Source organism: Lissotriton vulgaris, chromosome 5, assembly GCF_964263255.1.
Source record: "Lissotriton vulgaris chromosome 5, aLisVul1.2, whole genome shotgun sequence".
Taxonomy (NCBI): domain Eukaryota; kingdom Metazoa; phylum Chordata; class Amphibia; order Caudata; family Salamandridae; genus Lissotriton; species Lissotriton vulgaris.
The window spans coordinates 891,567,484-891,585,750 of NC_141693.1; the positions used below are offsets into that span (position 1 = coordinate 891,567,484).

General features: G+C 49.7%; 1 protein-coding gene across 3 annotated transcripts in view; it reads left to right on the forward strand.

The window, feature by feature from the left end:
• LOC147711757 (protein FRA10AC1) overlaps positions 1–18,267 on the forward strand; it is a 354,287-nt gene that overhangs the window by 149,554 nt on the left and 186,466 nt on the right. For all 3 annotated transcript variants that reach the window (XM_086922478.1, XM_086922479.1, XM_086922480.1), the window contains exon 6: positions 18,177–18,253. In XM_086922478.1, the coding sequence (XP_086778604.1) occupies positions 18,177–18,253 (77 nt within the window). The remainder of the gene's footprint in view (positions 1–18,176; positions 18,254–18,267) is intronic.

The following is an 18,267-nucleotide window of genomic DNA, read 5'->3' on the forward strand; positions in this document are numbered from 1 at the left end:
CATTTAGTCTTGCAAGAGTGTCTTAGACTCTCAGGGGCACACCAATTTAAAAGTAGATAGTTATGATTGGCCCTGGGATCTTTATTTCCCTCGGGCTATCTCGCTCCTGCGGAAGTCAGAGTCCTACAAGTTCTTTGATTGGCTGCCAGCAACATGAGTTTAATGTTGCTGCCATACATTACATGACTTGTGGACTTAGCATAGTAAACAAATACTCTCAGACACTTTGAACATGCCTATTTGAAAGTGGAATACTCTGCTAAAACAGTTTCAATTGATTTAAGACTGAAATGGAATGATTCAGAGTAAAATAAAGTGCCACAATAATGCTGCTAAATTTCAATTTTTGTGCCTCAAAATTTGCAAATCTATGCCGCAATATCCTGCGGGGTCTGATTTGGGACTGTTCTAATGGATACAAGATGTTGTTCCTGATCCAGGGTGCATAGATGTGTTAAATCTGGGATCCATGGCGTGGTTTTCCCTGTAACTTCTTGCTTTCAGGCGTCCGGTTTTGCTGACTTAGTTTTTGCTTGCCTTAGAACTCTGCACACTTGACCACTGTTAACCAGTGCTAACATGCTTGTGCTTTTTCCTTAAAACATGGTAAGATTGGCTTTTACCCACCCAACAGACATTTCTTATGTACTTGTAAGTCTCTAGTAAGGTGGCACCATTTGTACCCAAGGTCTGTAAATTAAATGCTATTAGTGGGCCAGTAGCACTGATTGTGCCACCCACTTAAGTAGCACTTTAAACACTTCTGAGGCCTGCCATTGCAGCCTGGTGCCGTTTTAAACTGGCATTTCAAACTGACAAACCAAATCTTTTTCTAGGCCCAAACCTTCCCTATTAACCCCTTCCATGCCTATGAAGAGCACAGCTCGTCGTAATGAGCACCGCTCCACTGTGCCTCATGACAGCTGGGCTCGTCATAATGGTCGCGGTCCGCCCACGCGCAATTGATTCCCCGCCTGTGCGGGAAAATCAATCAGTGGGCGGAGTCGTGACGAGCCCAGCTCGTCATGAGCACAACTCCACTGTGCCTCATGACGAGCTGGGCTCATCACGAGCACTGCGGCACTGCAGCCCCACCCCTCTCCCCCGCGCTGTGGGGGATTTACCCCCGCAGCGAAGGGGTTAATAAATATAAGCCAACCCTAAGGTAAGCCCTGGACAGCCCAGAGAAAAGAATAACATGTATTTTAAAAGTAGGACATGTACTTTTAAGTTTTACATGTTCGGGTAGTGAAAAACCCTTGAATTCGTTTTACACTATTGCAAAGGCTACTAGGATAACATGGGTTACCTTACTACATTTAATAAGCTGTAACCTTAAAATGGGATTAGGTAACTCATTCATGTTTGGTGCATTCGAGTTGTAATGAAAACTCCTAAATCATGGTGAAGTCAGATTTAAAAACTAAATTTTTAAAATGCCACTTTCAGAAAGTTGGCATTTTCCTGCCTTAGCCATTTGGTCCTTTTTCGGGGTCATATGACTGGGTGTAGTTAACAGTTGGACTTTGTGCATTTCTCCTAGACATCCACACAATAGGGAGCTTAGGTGTGCATGGATGGGCCATCAATGGTAGGATGGGAGGGAGGAACTGGAAACTCCCCCCACTTACACCTGAATAGGCTGTGACCTGCCTCCACACAAAGGGCTGCATACCCCCTGTAGTTAGTCTGGTGCCAGGGCAAGGAATGCCGGGCACCTGTGCACTTCAAAGACATGCCTCTAAAAGCTTCTCCCACTTCAAAGGCAGGACTGGGTGTATATTTTGGACCTCAGACACAAACTCTTCCGTAGACTTCTGGACCTGTGGCTACTTTGCCAGGAGGAAGGGCTGCTGAAAGGGCGGCTACTCTGCTGGACTGCTGCTCTGAAACACTGCCGCCCTGCTGTGCTGACCTGCTGCCCACTGTTTGGGTGAGAAGAACTAGACATGCATCTATTGAACCCTGGACACCAAAGTGACTCTGAGGGCTAGTTGGCTGACCTCCTGACTTGAATTCAGGGACAGAAGACTCCTACAACCTCGAGCCCAGCACCCGGACTCTGCCTTCTGTGAGTCTGCCCTGCCAACTGGTGCCACTACAGTCCTGGACCCTTGGAAATGGGCTTAAGGGTCTCTGCCAACCTCTGTAGACCCAGCGGAGCTTACCCATTTCCTACACTGTGTACCCCAAACCCGAGCAGAGCCCACACGTTGCTGCTGACGCGTGGATCTCCACCGTCGCAGACCTACATCACAGCCTGCTGCCTCACTGAAATGTCCGCTACACGACTTATCCTTGGCGCAGGCCCACGTATCCCTCACTGACTGCAGCCTTGACGACGACGACAGACTCCACATCGCAGCCTCACAGCTCTTCAGACTCTGTGCATCGCCACTGTTGCCCAACTCATCTTTGACGCCCAATTTCGCATTGCAATCCCTTGTTAACGGGACCCTCGATAACTGTGTAGGACCTCCCATCGGAGTCTCGCCACATTTTGGAGCCGACACATCGCTTTGACTGTGCAATGCATCTTCAACACAGGCCCTCACAATGCTCCGCAACCCAGCATTTAAGGTACTTTGTGTAGCAGTGAGGTTCTTTAATTTCGACTCCATTTTGCATTCGCCGCCATTTTGTGTTGCCTTTACACAGGCTACTCGATGAACGAAATATCTCTGCCCTTTTTGACTGCAACGTGTCGAAAACCCCTTCCGTCCTTGTTTTGAAACCAATCTCAGACACCAGCCGGCCTAACTAATCCTTGTCTGGACTACCTAATCCCTGAATCAACTATCTGTTAGCCTTTAGTATTCTTCTCTTGCCTATCTTATCTTTTTGGCCTTCGCTATTCTCTCCCTGTGTTTTCCCATTTCACAACCTTTCTTTTGAAGCATACAGACATGTCCTGCCATTGCAACACTGAACTATGGGTACCAGTATTGATTAACTCTGGGGGTTGGATAACACACAACATGTAAGCAGAGAGCATTCTGGTTATGCAACACCTTGTTTTCGAACTCTTTTGTTTGGCTAAAACTTTGTGCATTGGGTGTATGTTTATACAGATGTATTTTTGCTATAAAAGACTGTGAGCCACGGAGTAAAGTGGCAGTCTCCTGAGAACATACTTAGTGTACTTCTGGGACAACTGTGCTTAGCTGCAGCTAATAAAACTTGGTTTTCTACGCCCAACAGAGAATTCCGTGTCTCTGTGAAACAAGGCCGGTGAACTTGGAGATTTCAGGCGTTACCTGCGCCGCCACGCCCTAAGGCCCGGTTCTTCAGCAGGCCAAGTGGGGTCCGTGCAGGCTCCCCATTCCCTAGCGCTGTTGGCCTGAATTTGTAGCTTTACCCCAGTCCGGAGCAACCAGCTATCAAGATTTGCCACTTTGTGCTTTTTGGTGCAATTTTTACTGAAATCTTTAACGTTGCTTATCTTTGGTTCTACTAATTAGATGTTTGCCATTTTGGTCTTGTATTATTTATTAAAAATAGCTTTATTTTTATACTGGGGTCTGGGATCCTTTTTATGTGGTGTTTTTCATTTTATTATTGTTTGAAGTGTTGCTCGAATGCTCTACATATTGCTTCTAAATTAAGTTTGACTGCTCTGTGGAAACTACTAGAAGGTTGTGCACAAGTTAATTTGGGATTGGCTTGTGCCTCTCCATGACAAGGATTGTGGTTGCTACTTGACCAGGGCTCACCCCCCCCCCCTCCCCCGTCAACCAATAACCCAAAGTTTTACAGATGAAAATGCTTGCTGCCTTGTAATTTTCTTTTTTACACCACTTAGTCTGCAGTCTGATTCTGTCCTGAGTGCTGATAATGCCAGGAACCACCAGGGACTGTAAGCTTATCTGCAAGATAAGCTGGGGAGGGAGGGCTAGTCAAGATGGCGTTGTAAAAGATGTAGCTGATTTCGAAGATCATGTGGGTTGGCAAGGGTAGCTAGTGGAGTTCCATCAGGATGGGGCTGATGTGAACATATTTACTCAGGCACTGGATGCAGCGTGTAGAAGGCCTCTACATAGTGCCAATGTGGTGTCTGGCAGGCCATAGGGCACGGCATTACCACCATCCAGATACAAGAGTATGAGGGCTTGTACACCAGTTCCTAAGCCACTTTCTGGAATAAATGGTTTCCCTTTCCTTAGAAGAGAAAGCTGGTACCACGCTGTCTTTATATTTTTAACAAGGTGTTCCTTGAGGGTAAATTGGAATTCTATCTTGGTTGGGTTGAGCTTCAGTAAGAAGCTGGACATCCAAGTCTGGATGATATGCAGGCAGTGATCGAGGCACTAGATGTCTGATGCAGAGGATACTTTAAAACAGAGTAGGGTATCATCTGCAAATTGGTGAATCTTGATGCTGTTACCTGTCAGTTAATCACCAAGCAGCTCCATGGAATGGTTGAAGTTTACAGAACACTTAACTGGAGTTGACTTGAGGGCTCCATAGGTGATGACAGTCTTTTGGGACCTGGAGGTGCCCATATGAGCAAACTGGTGTTGGTTGGAACGGTAGGAGAATTGCAGAGGAATCCTATTCGAGGCTCCAGGGTGGGTATGAGGGTAGTGTAGTCAACTGAGTCACAGGTAGCTGAGAGGTCCAACAAGATTAGGAGGCAGGGGTCATCTTCATCTGTGGCCAACATGGCATTGCCTATAATGCATAAGGTAGTGGTCTTCTTGCTGCAGTGTGATGTGACGCCAGACTTTTAGTCATGCAAGAGGTTGTTAGCAATATAAGATATTTGCAACCATCTACAGTCATTGAGTTTGTTCCTCAGGCAGCCTGCCTTTGGTGAGAAGCTGATCATCCTTCGAGGCACTGGGTCGATGTCTCTGGTTTTCTTGGGCTGCCTGTAGGTTTTCTAAGCAAACGAGGACAGCAACAGGGAAGACCAGCAGAACCTTCAAACTTACACTTGCCAGAAAGAAATAGAAATGGACATCCTGTAGCTCCACGATCTGGATACACTGATAACACTGGATCCATGCAGATTTAAGTCCGAAAGATGTTCACTGAGCTCCTGGGCAGTTCCAGCATCTATTCGCAAAGCCATGCACTCAGGCAGGTGCCTACTGCCAGTTGGTGGCCCACTAATTCTTCCATTTTAAAATTCCAGCTGACCAAGTATCCTGCTTCGGAGAGGAGCCTGAAAGATGCCCTCCCCAGACTTCATGGCCAGGGCCTCTGTCTACATGCAGAGTCCCATATACACCCTATCTAGGGGTATATTGTGGCAAGAAACTATATGGATTCCCTATACCCAGGGCTGGTAACAAAGGTAGAAAAGGGCTATAGTTGTGAGGGAAGGGTTTGTCCTCTTTGGAAAACACTAATCCTTCATCTTGCAAAAGCTGTTCCTGCTCTGGATTCAATCAATCAATCAATTAAGAAATTTGTATAGCGCGCTACTCACCCGGAGGGTCTCAAGGCGCTTGGGGGAGGGGGGGTCCGCTACTGCTCGAACAGCCAGGTCTTGAGTTGCTTCCTGAAGGAGAGGTGGTCTTGGGTAAGACGCAGGTGGATGGGGAGGGAGTTCCAAGTCTTGGCTGCCAGGTAGGAGAAGGATCTTCCTCCCGTGGTGGCTCTTCGGATGCGTGGAACGGCGGCGAGGGCGTGGCTGGTCGATCGTAGCTGGCGGGTGGGAGTGTAGAAGGTCAGGCAGTTGTTGAGGTATCTGGGTCCCAGGTCGTGGAGGGCCTTGTATGCGTGGGTGAGGAGTCGGAACGTGATTCTCTTGCTGACGGGAGCCAGTGCAGGTCTCTCAGGTGTCCGGCGATGTGGCTGTGTCGGGGGATGTCCAGGATGAGTCGAGCTGAGGCTTTCTGGATGCGTTGGAGTCTTTTCTGTAGTTTGGCTGTGGTTCTGGCGTAGAGGGTGTTTCCGTAGTCCAGTCGGCTGGTGATGAGTGCCTGGCTGACCGTCTTCCTGGTTTCGGTGGGGATCCATCGGAAGATCTTTCGGAGCATGCGTAGGATGTTGAAACATGACGATGAGACGCGTTGATTTGTCTGGTCATCGAGATGGAGGAGTCCAGGGTGAAGCCCAGGTTGCGTGCTTGGTCCGTTGGTTTGGTGCGCTGTCCAGGGCAGGGGGCCACCAGGAATCGTCCCAGGCAGAGGGTGATGATCCCAGGATGAGGACTTCCGTCTTGTCTGAGTTCAGTTTCAGGCGCTGTTCATCATCCACTCGGCTACGTCTTTCATCCCTTCGTGCAGGTTGGCTCTGGTGGGATCGTTGGTGAGGGAGAGGATCAGCTGGGTGTCGTCGGCGTAGGAGATTATGTTGAGGTTGTGTTGGCGTGCGATGGCTGTGAGGGGTCTCATGTAGATGTTGAAGAGGGTGGGGCTGAGAGATGATCCTTGTGGTATGCCGCAGATGACTTCGGTGGCCTCGGATCTAAACGGGGGGAGGCGGACTCTCTGGGTTCTTCCGGCGAGGAAGGAGATGATCCACTCGAGTGCCTTCTCTTGGATTCCGATGATCTTGAGGCGCTGCACTAGGGTGCGGTGGCAGACAGTGTCGAACGCTGCGGAGAGGTCCAGGAGGATGAGGGCCGCTGTTTCCCCGTTGTCGAGCAGGGCTCGGATGTCGTCAGTGGCTGCGATGAGGGTGGTGTGGTTGGCTCGGAAGCCGGACTGCGAGTGGTCGAGGGATCCGTTCATCTCGAGGAAGGCGGCCAGCTGTCTGTTGACGGTCTTCTCGATGACTTTGGCAGGAAAAGGGAGGAGCGAGATGGGGCGGTAGTTCTTGAGGTCGGTGGGGTCCGCTGAAGGTTTCTTCAGGAGGGCGCTGAGTTCGGCATGCTTCCAGCTCTCCGGGAAGGTGGCGGTGTTGAAGGAGCAGTTGATGATGTCCCGGAGATGGGGTGCGATGACGGAGTCGGCCTTGTTGAAGACGTGGTTGGGGCATGGGTCGGTTGGTGATCCGGAGTGGATGGTGTTCATCGTGCGGATGGTGTCTTCCGTGCTGACCGGGGTCCAGGCGCGGAGGTTGGTGGTGGGGGGGCGTTGGTTCGGTGGTAGGGTGCGTGGTCTGTGCGCCGAAGCTGTTGTGTATGTCTGCGATCTTGCTGCGGAAGAACGAGGCGAGTGAGTCGCAGAGGTCTTGCGAGGGAGTGATGTTGTTTCCGGCGCTGGCGTTGGAGAGCTGTTTGACGATGCTGAAGAGTTCCTTGCTGTTGTGGGCGTTCCTTGAATGCTGTCTTCTTGGTGGTGTGGATCAGCTGGTGGTGTTTGCGGGTGGCGTGCTTGAGGGCCTTTGATCCAGGCTTTCTCGAGGGTACGGCAGTTCTTCTTGGAGTTCTTGAGTTCGTCGATGAACCAATAGGCTTTCTGGCTGCCGGGTCTGCTGGGCGGGGTCTTCAGTGGTGCGAGGTCATCGGCGCAGTCGGCGATCCACTGTGTGAGGTTGTTGGCTGCTTGGCTGGGGTCCGTTGAGCTGGCGGGAGGGTTCTGGCTCAGGGATGTGGTGAGCTGGTCGGTGGTGCTCTTGTTCCCGCTCCTGCGGGGAACCTGTTGTGGGTGGTGGTGGTTTTGGTCCTCCTGAAGCTGAAGTGGACACAGCTGTGGTCTGTCCAGTGAAGTCCGGTGGAGTGGCTGAAGGAGATGTACTTGCTGGAGGAGAAGACTGGGTCAAGCGTGTGTCCGGCGTAGTGGGTGGGGGTGTTCACCAGTTGCTTGAGTCCGAGGTTGGCGAGGTTGCCCAGCAGGGTGGTGGTGTTGCTGTCATTGTTGTTCTCCAGGTGGAAGTTGAAGTCCCCTAGGAGGATGTAGTCAGCGAAGGGTGGCCGTGCGGGCTGATGAAGTCTGCGATGTCTTCGCTGAATTGTGTGCGAGGCCCCGGGGGTATGTAGATGAGCCGCCTCTGAGTGTGGTCTTGGGGTCGGTGTGTGTATCTGGAAGTGCGGGTGTTCGGCGGCTGTGAGGGTGTCGTCGGAGTTTTTCGTGATGCGGATGGTGTTCTTGTATACGATGGCGATGCCTCCTCCAGTCTGATTGGTGCGGTCCCTCAGGGTAACTTGTATCCGTCCGGGATGGCGATGGCGATATCGGGCGCTGAGGAGGCGTTCATCCAGGTCTCTGTGAGGAAGGCGACGTCTGGAGATGTGGTGTCGAGCAGGTTCCAGAGTTCCAAAGCGTGTTTGTGGACGGAGCAGGTGTTGAGCAGGATGCACTTGAGGTGGTTGCTGACGGGGGTCAGCTTGGCGGGTGCAGTGCAGGTCCGGAGGCCGGTGAACTTGCAGGCTTGGCAGGTGACGGGTCCGTGGGTGCGTCTCGGGGTGGCTCGGTAGCAACCAGGGATCCGGCCGGTGTTGAGTGCGTTGAGGGTGACGGCGTCGTAAGTCCGGCGGGTTGGCTGGCATCTGCGGGGACCAGGGGTTCTGGCGCTGGGCGCGGTCCAGGCGCCGACGGGCTTGCCTTTGGTGCGCGTACGCGTGCACGTACGCGTACGCGTGCACTCCGCCATAAATGGCGAAGTGGGAGGGAGGAGCAGCTGGGAGGCAGGAGCGGGGCGGCGAATGGGAAGGGATACAGAAAAGAAAGGGGCGGGCCGCAGGGGAGCTGCGGCGGGGAGAGGGCGGGAAACGCGGCAGGGGCTGGGCACAACAAGTGGACCAGAAACACACAGTAAGCTGCAATCGATGAGAAAAACAGAGGCAAAATACGAATAAACTCAACAGAGGCAAATACAAATACAAACGCTCAAGGACCTGGAGCACAGCTGCGGGCAGCGGCGGCACTCGGCGGGATCGGGGGCAGCCTGGGCTCACTCACGGGGAGTGTGCGCGGTGCGTGGGGTGACCGGCCCAGAGGGTCAAGGGTCACTGCTCACCACCGCGTGCACTCCGCCATAAATGGCCAAGTGGGAGGGAGGAGCAGCTTGGAGGCGGGAGCGGGGCGGCGAATGGGAAGGGATACAGAAACGAAAGGGGCGGGGCCGCAGGGGAGCTGCGGCGGGGAGAGGGCGGGAAACGCAGCAGGGGCTGGGCACAACAAGTGGGGCAGAAACACACAGTAAGCTGGGAACAGAGGCAATCGACGAGAAAAACAGGCAAAATACGAATAAACGTAACAGAGGCAAATACAAAATAAACGCAACAGAGGCAGATACAAATACAAACGCTCAAGGACCAGGAGCACAGCTGCGGGCAGCGGCGGCACTCGGCGGGATCGGGGGCAGCCTGGGCTCACTCACGGGGAGTGTGCGCGGTGCGTGGGGTGACCGGCCCAGAGGGTCAAGGGTAACTGCTCACCACCGCGTGCACTCTGCCATAAATGGCCAAGTGGGAGGGAGGAGCAGCTTGGAGGCGGGAGCGGGGCGGCGAATGGGAAGGGATACAGAAACGAAAGGGGCGGGGCCGCAGGGGAGCTGCGGCGGGGAGAGGGCGGGAAACGCAGCAGGGGCTGGGCACAACAAGTGGGGCAGAAACACACAGTAAGCTGGGAACAGAGGCAATCGACGAGAAAAACAGGCAAAATACGAATAAACGTAACAGAGGCAAATACAAAATAAACGCAACAGAGGCAGATACAAATACAAACGCTCAAGGACCAGGAGCACAGCTGCGGGCAGCGGCGGCACTCGGCGGGATCGGGGGCAGTCTGTGCTCACTCACGGGGAGTGTGCGTGGTGCATGGGGTTACCGGCTCAGAGGGTCAGGGTCACTGCTCACCACCGCGTGCACTCCGCCATAAATGGCCAAGTGGGAGGGCAGAGCAGCTGGGAGGCGGGAGCGGGGCGGCGAATGGGAAGGGATACAGAAAAGAAAGGGGCGGGGCTGCAGGGGAGCTGCGGCGGGGAGTCGGGAAAGGGCGGGAAACGCGGCAAGGGCTGGCACAACAAGTGGGGCAGAAACACACAGTAACCTGGGAACAGAGGCAATCGACGAGAAAAACAGAGGCAAGATACGAATAAACGCAACAGAGGCAAATACAAAATAAACGCAACAGAGGCAGATACAAATACAAACGCTCAAGGACCAGGAGCACAGCTGCGGGCAGCGGCGGCACTCGGCGGGAGCCTGGGCTCACTCAATGGGAGTGTGCGCGGTGCGTGGGGTGACCGGCCCAGAGGGTCAAGGGTCTCACAATCAACTATGAGGTTTTCATGGAAGGTGCATTGATTGTTGCAGCAGCCATGTAATGCCTGTAATGTTGGCAAATAGCACATGCATTCAAACATAAATACTAAATGTCCCCATCTGCCTCAAGTGCCTAGTCTAACTTCATCGGACTAATCAGAACGGTGATTCTTAACTGGCACTGATTTATAGTTTGAGAAGTTCCTCAGGGTTAGAGGTCCCACAAACTATTTCCAAAATGAGACAGGGAAAGCTTCAGGGACAAAGGAATGTAGGCCAGAAATGGCAGACCAGCACATTGTGTTTCTAGCTTTCTGCTTTACTGGGGAGTAGGTAGATAAAACACTTGGGTAATGTGACCATGCATGCCAGTTTACACACATTTTTAATTCGGGTTCTGAATTGGCCTTTATGATTTTTACAATTTTGTTAGACTCAAACTCAAAGTAAATTTATTAAAGAACTACCTGTACCCGGCCACGCGTTGCTGTGGCTCAGTCTGGTTAAATGGAAGAGAAAGAAAAGAGTAAGTGCAAGTTTTTAATATGTTTAATTTCACAATGCTTGTGGGTATACAATATGTTTTTGTCCATCCTAATATATGTAGACTATTGTCTATATGCTTCCCTTGTATTTGTTGCGCAGCAAGCAAATTGATAGGGTCTGTTCGGCCTTTCGATTGAAAACACGCGCGTAATGGACACGCGCGTATTCGAATCCAACGTTGTGTATATATAAACTTGCGTTAATGTTGCAAAGTGAACCAACTCCTCCCCCCTCCCTCCACCCACTTCCCGGTATGCCATCCTGCCACCAAATGTCCATCCTAATATATGTAGACTATTGTCTCTATGCGTCTATTGTAGTTGTTGCAGAGCAACCCAATCAATAGGGTCTGCTCGTCCTTTAGATTAAAAACACGCGCGTATGTGACACGCGCGTATTCTAATCCAACGTTGTGTATATATATATATATATATATATATATATATATATATATATATATGAACAGGCGCTTATTCGAATTCCACGGTGTGTCAAAATTTCAAATCAATCGGTGAAGAACTTTCGTAGATTTAAGATTTTTTTCAAATGCACATTGACATTTTTATGTGTCTGTTTGTGCTTTCGATTAAAAACACGCGCGTATTCGATAAGCACGTATTCAAATCCAACGTTGTGTATATAAAAACACTCGCGTATTCGAATGCAACGTTTTGTCAAAATTTCAAAGCAATAGGTGAAGAACTTTCGGAGATTTGAGATTTTGAACAAACAAACAGTTACATTTTTAGGTCTCGTAGAGAGACCTATTACTGTTAAACCAGAAAATTTCTAACAGGCGGATTTCTAACAGTTAACAAGAATAGAATCACGTGACAAGCTCCTCATGCACGAGCTTGCCCAAGCCTTCCCCCTGCCAGCAGCATTTCTCCTGCTCTCGGCCCACCCCCCTCCCTCACCATATGGTGCGCTCTGCCTCAGGCCAGCATCTCTCCTCCCATAATTATTCACTCCAGGGCCTGCGTCTCGTCACCCTTCCTCCCAGTCCCCACAAGCAGGCTTCTCCAGTGGCTGCATGCAAATCTGAGCCCCAACCTCTCTGACATCGCATCTCTCTTTCCATTTGTCTTCCCAGCCTCTATCTTTCTTTCTTACTATTTTTAGGGCTCGTCCTATTTCCATTCTGCAAGAATGGAATAGGAAAGAGTCCTAGTGCCGCTGAACCACTACTTGAGGCACCCCCCTCCCTCTCCATATGGTCGCGACACCACATCAAAGGCAGCCCTTCTCCCAGCAGGCAGCCCACCCCCCTCCCTCTCCATATGGTCGCTCGAGTTCCAGGCTTCCCCAGTGTCTGCTCGTTCACTTCACTTTTTCATGCCGCAGGCCGTGACTCCTTTACCACTGCTTGTTTTATTAGATTTGCCAGTTGTAATGCTTTCTGTGTGCTGCTGTGAAGGCATTCTGCTTCAATTTTAAACATTAGGCCAGATAGATTTTTAGCCTGACTGTTTTATTTATTTCACTGCAGACACGCTTAAAGCTTATTACGGGTTATGAGTGCTAGATTTTCTTCTCTCAGGGGCTTTATACATATTGCCAGCAGGAGAAAACATTATTTCGGTAATTCGTATACTGACCACAAGAGGGCCTAAGAGGTCTGCGGATGGCACACGAAGATAACAAGGAATATTGGGAAGCTCCTGGAAAAAGTCAACCCATGAAGAATTTTGTGTGTTATAACTGATCAGATAGTAGGTTAACATTATCGCCATGCAGTATCAGATTTTTCATTAAACCATATAGCCTGCGTAACATCCGTGTTTTTCCCGCATGCTATGTAACCCTTGTTTTGCTGCTCGTGCATGCTTCCTAAACACATCCGTCTTTTGATATTGATTTAAGCTGTGTGACGCATGTTCTAGCCCTGATCTGCATCTTGTTTATAAAAACCAGGCTATGACTTAAATCTGCTTCTGTGCACTAATAGAAGTAGCAAAATGCTAGGTAGGTGGTATACTATAGTGAACATTGCATTTGTAATTAGTGTTGTTTTTTATGCCATATGCTCCGACATGTTTAAACCGTAGCGCTTTATTTTGGTGCATACAGGGGCTGTTACTAGCAAGATATCTGGCAATAAGGCTCGCTATGTATATTTAACAGTCTACTTCATCACAAGCTGGTGGTGCTGGCGGCGGAGGTGATTTTAAGCATTGTATGATTTTGTGCTGCTTAATTTGTGCTAAAGAGATACTGTTTTTTTTTTTAATTAAAAATATTTACCCAGTAAGTTAGAATGAAATGTAGAACTAAATTTGGCTAAAGAGTTATTGTGATTAATAGCATTTGCGAGCTGTACATCACATGAGTTTATTTTAAATAGTTGTTGGCGTGCCTCGGTGTGAACACAGCTTTAGCAGCCTGCTGTGCTTGATTTGCATCCCACAGATGCTGCCCACGACTAGATTACAATCGGTCTTCCTCTGCTTGTTAGCGCTTCATTAGCCTGCCCTGGTTTCCTTTCTAAAGTGTAGATTTTCACTCCAAAACATCACACTATCGCAGACTTTCGGTCTACTTTTGGCTGCCCAAAACCATGTTTGATTTCGAGTTTACTTGTAGCGCTGTGATTAAAACGAGCTTCTGCAAACTTTATATCTGGAAACGTTCACCTAATGCTACAAATTTGCCCATAATGACTAGACCGTTTTCAATAGTAACACAGTAACGCTTTATTTTGCAGTGAAATATTTATGTGCATAATTATTGCTTTCTTTTGATCATGGTGGCTCTGAACGGTACACTATACTAAAGACTGATTTCGAGCTTACGTGTAGCGCTGTGACTAGAAATAGCTTTCTGACAGCACCACCACATTATCACTCAGCACCACCACATTATCACTCAGCACCACCACATTATCACTCAGCAACACCACAGCACCACTCAGCGCAACCACAGCATCACTCAGCGCAACCACAGCACCACTCCGCGAAACCACAGCATCACTCAGCGCAACCACATCATCACTCAGCACAACCACATCATCACTCAGCGCAACCACATCATCACTCAGCGCAACCACAGCATCACTCAGCAGCAGCACTCAGCACCACCACATTATCAGTCAGCACCACCACATTATCAGTCAGCACCACCACATTATCACTCAGCACCACCACAGCACCACTCAGCGCAACCACAGCATCACTCAGCGCAACCACATTATCACTCAGCGCAACCACATTATCACTCAGCGCAACCACATCATCACTCAGCGCAACCACATCATCACTCAGCGCAACCACAGCATCACTCTCGCGCAACCACAGCATCACTCTCGCGCAACCACAGCATCACTCTCGCGCAACCACAGCATCACTCTCGCGCAACCACAGCATCACTCCCGCGCAACCACAGCATCACTCTCGCGCAACCAAAGCATCACTCAGCACCACCACAGCATCATTGGTTCAAATATGTTCTCTCAATGTTTCAAGCTTTATTACAAATTTCACAAAAAGATGTTAATATTTCACTTCTGTTCTTGGATTTTCGTCACAATAAAATACAGCATCACTCAGCGCAACCACAGCACCACCTAGCGCAACCACAGCATCACTCAGCGTAACCACAGCACCACTCAGAGCAACCACAGCATCACTCAGCGCAACCACAGCATCACTCAGCGCAACCCCATCATCACTCGGCGCAACCACATCATCACTCAGCGCAACCACATCATCACTCAGCTCAACCACATCATCACTCAGCGCAACCACATCATCACTCAGCGCAACCACAGCATCGCTCAGCGCAACCACAGCATCACTCAGCGCAACCACAGCATCACTCAGCGCAACCACAGCATCACTCAGCACAACCACAGCATCACTGGTTCAAATATGTTCTCTCAATGTTTCAAGCTTTATTACAAATTTCACAAAAAGATGTTAATATTTCACTTCTGTTCTTGGATTTTCGTCACAATAAAATACAGCATCACTCAGCGCAACCAAAGCACCACTCAGCGCAACCACAGCATCTCTCAGCGCAACCACAGCATCTCTCAGCGCAACCACAGCATCTCTCAGCGCAACCACAGTATCACTCAGCGCAACCACAGCATCACTCAGCGCAACCACAGCATCACTCAGCGCAACCACAGCATCACTCAGCGCAACCACAGCATCACTCAGCGCAACCACAGCATCACTCAGCGCAACCACAGCATCACTCAGCGCAACCACAGCATCACTCAGCGCAACCACAGCATCACTCAGCGCAACCACAGCATCACTCAGCGCAACCACAGCATCACTCAGCACAACCACAGCATCTCTCAGCACAACCACAGCATCACTCAGCGCAACCACAGCACCACCACATTATCACTCAGCACCACCACATTATCACTCAGCACCACCACATTATCACTCAGCACCACCACATTATCACTCAGCACCACCACAGCATCACTCAGCACCACCACAGCATCACTCAGCACCACCACAGCATTACTCAGCCCCACCACAGCATCACTCAACAGCACCACTCAGCACCACCACATTATCACTCAGCACCACCACATTATCACTCAGCACCACCACATTATCACTCAGCACCACCACATTATCACTCAGCACCACCACATTATCACTCAGCACCACCACATTATCACTCAGCACCACCACAGCACCGCTCAGCACCACCACAGCATCACTCAGCACCACCACAGCATCACTCAGCACCACCACAGCATCACTCAACACCACCACACCACCACTGCACCACTCTGCACCACTCTGCACCACTCTGCACCACTCAGCACCACCACAGCACCACTCAGCACCACTACAGCATCACTCAGGGGCACCACAACATCACTATGCGCTACAACAGCATCACTGAACACCACAGCATCACTTATCCCCAAAACAACATTACTCAGTGCCACCACAGCATCAATCGGTGCAACCATTCAAAAACAACTGGTTCAAATATTTTCTGTCAATGTTTCAAGCTTTATTACAAATGTCATAAAAAGATGTTAAATGTTTTCACTTCTGTTCTTCTTAAAACATTGTGATTTGTCAGACCAATACATGTAAGACAGGGGGAAACTAAACATGTACCTTTACTAATGCTATAGATGTAACATTTGCTAACTTTATAACTATTGGCATTTCTAATAACAAAATTAATACTTTTATATCTTGAAAAACATAAACAAAAATTAAAAAATAGGGGAAGAGCTACGCAAGCAAGCAAGATGGCCGCATAAGCTCCCAGCTCCGCCGACCTCCGCCAGCAGCTCGTATATCCTGCAAGTTATCCTGTTTTCACACCGGACTCCCGTGTATACGAGGAGTGACTGACTCTGAAGGTGCAATCCCGAACTTTTTAACTCATCGGGTGACGAAGATACGCCGTGTTTCATTCTAGGCCTAACTCAGCGTGGAAGCCGGGGCCTCGATTTCCAACCCATCCGGGCTGGAGTTGAACAACATCGGCTGTGGACTTTGGGCTTCGTCCGGTCTCCCGAACTGAGACACACTTTACTTGTTTTTAACGACGATTTGGTATCCTGTCTACACCGCAGACGCTGCAGCGTGATTCCTCGGTTGCTGCGGCCCTGTATCCGACGCCCGGAGACACTGTATGCCTCCCGGAGGTGACGGACGGGAGCCCTGACCAGCGGCGAAGGTGTAGAAATTGTGAGGTGAGGGCGCCCATTGTTGTTGTCTGCTCCGGTTGTGCCTGCTACACCGGAGTAGTCGACCTCCGGGGCTCATATCCTGCTCTGTCACTTCGCGAGAGGAAATGGAGTGGACAGAGGGCACACCACCGCTACATGCCGTAATGGCGGCCATCGGAGCGCTCCACTCACAGATCATCGCCAACTACCAGGTACTGTCGGCAACATTGGACAATCTCTGCCGGAGACCGGACGGCGACTTTTCGGCATCATCTCAACCAGCTGTACTACCCATGGAACGTTGAATGCTCAACTTGGAGGACCCTGTGCGGACACCGGATTCCGTGTGCGTTGCTGATCCCTACAGGACAGATTGCGCGCCCGTTAACATTGTTAGCTTCCCCTGCTGGAGCCATATCCCGCTAAAGATTGTAATGGACAACCTTGAGTGCCTCAACAAGGTCACCAGTGACTATCGGATAGTCTCATTATCCCTCACACTTTTCCTCGCTTGCTCTGTGGATATCGTGAACTTTTATCCTTTCTCCGATTCGCTCGTACTGACTTGACCTTTTATGAAAGCTCTGCTTCTCTCACTGTTGTTGTGGTCTGGGTTATAAGTGCTCTAGTGAAGAATCGTACCGGCCAGGGTTAACTTGTGTTTTTTAGGGTTCGGCAAAATACTTTAATTTGCTGCTGGGATTGTGACCTGTAATGTACGGGAGTCGGGTGGTGTGTATCATACTTCCCCGATTGATTGTATATTTCGCTGCATTCTATTTTGACCGTGTTCCGGGGTGGTCGCATCTAGTGGGGGGGTAAGGGAGTCCGGGAGTGTGTTTTTTTATCTCTCCTCCTCCGCTTCTCTTCTCTTTTAGGGGTGTTTCTGGGCGACAGGCACGCTGCTAGTGGGTTAGGCCGTAGCCATTGCAGGGGTGCAGGGGGTTTATTATTTTGCCTTTGTTTTGTTCTATGGCCCCTTTTTCTTTCTTTCTCTTTTTAGGGTATTCTTCTGGGCGACAGGCACGCTGCTAGTGGGGTAGGCCGTAGCCATTGCAGGGGTGCAGGGTGGGGGGCGAGTGGGGGATTTGTTATTTTGCCTTTGTTTTGTTCTATAGCCCCCCCCTTTTTTTTTTTCCTCTTGCAGTGTCTGGTAGCTATGCTTTCGGTTTCATCCTGAAGTATACGAGTGGGCGGGGTCTCTGGGGTGGGCGGCTACGATGGGAGATCGGTTGTTTTGTTCTTCACTCTCATTGAGCTTACTAGCGTCTTTACTGTTTCTTTAACTTGGTCCGCGACTACCTTCTTACACCTGCCCGCCTTTCTCATACCTTCGAATGTGTGGCTCCGGATATCCTGTATCTTCTTCTTTATCTTGTCTCGGGGGGGGGGGGGGGGGGGTTAAATGCAAAATGAAACCTTATGAATATCCTTCGATCTGTACTAGTTTCAATGCACCGTATATCCTTTACCGCTGCCGGACCTCAGGGTTGCCGGCTGAAGAGCTGTGTTATTGGAACTTCTGATACGTATCGCCTACATGTGGTGACCGGCCCTGTGGTTGTAGGACTACTTCTGTATTTTTTGCTGAACGATATAATAAAGGTTTTTCAAAAAATATATATATATATATTTTTTTAAATATTTACATTTTACACACCAAAAGCTCAAACTTTTCTATTGCGAGACCTATTGCATTGCAAATGCTTGTTATTTATATAGATTGCTACACTTTCAATATTTTAGATTTATACAGAGAAATAAATGAATACCTTTGCTCTTCTTCCTGGGATGATAATGTGTGTCAATTGAGACGATGGTTAGTGAAAAGAAACATATGATAACATTCCTTAACCTTGTTTTCATCAGTTTGCCAGGCACAAAAAGTTTGTTAATGACTACTTTTTGTATTATGGGGGCAAAAAAGAAGACTTCAAGCGTTCACAGTAAGTACTGACAC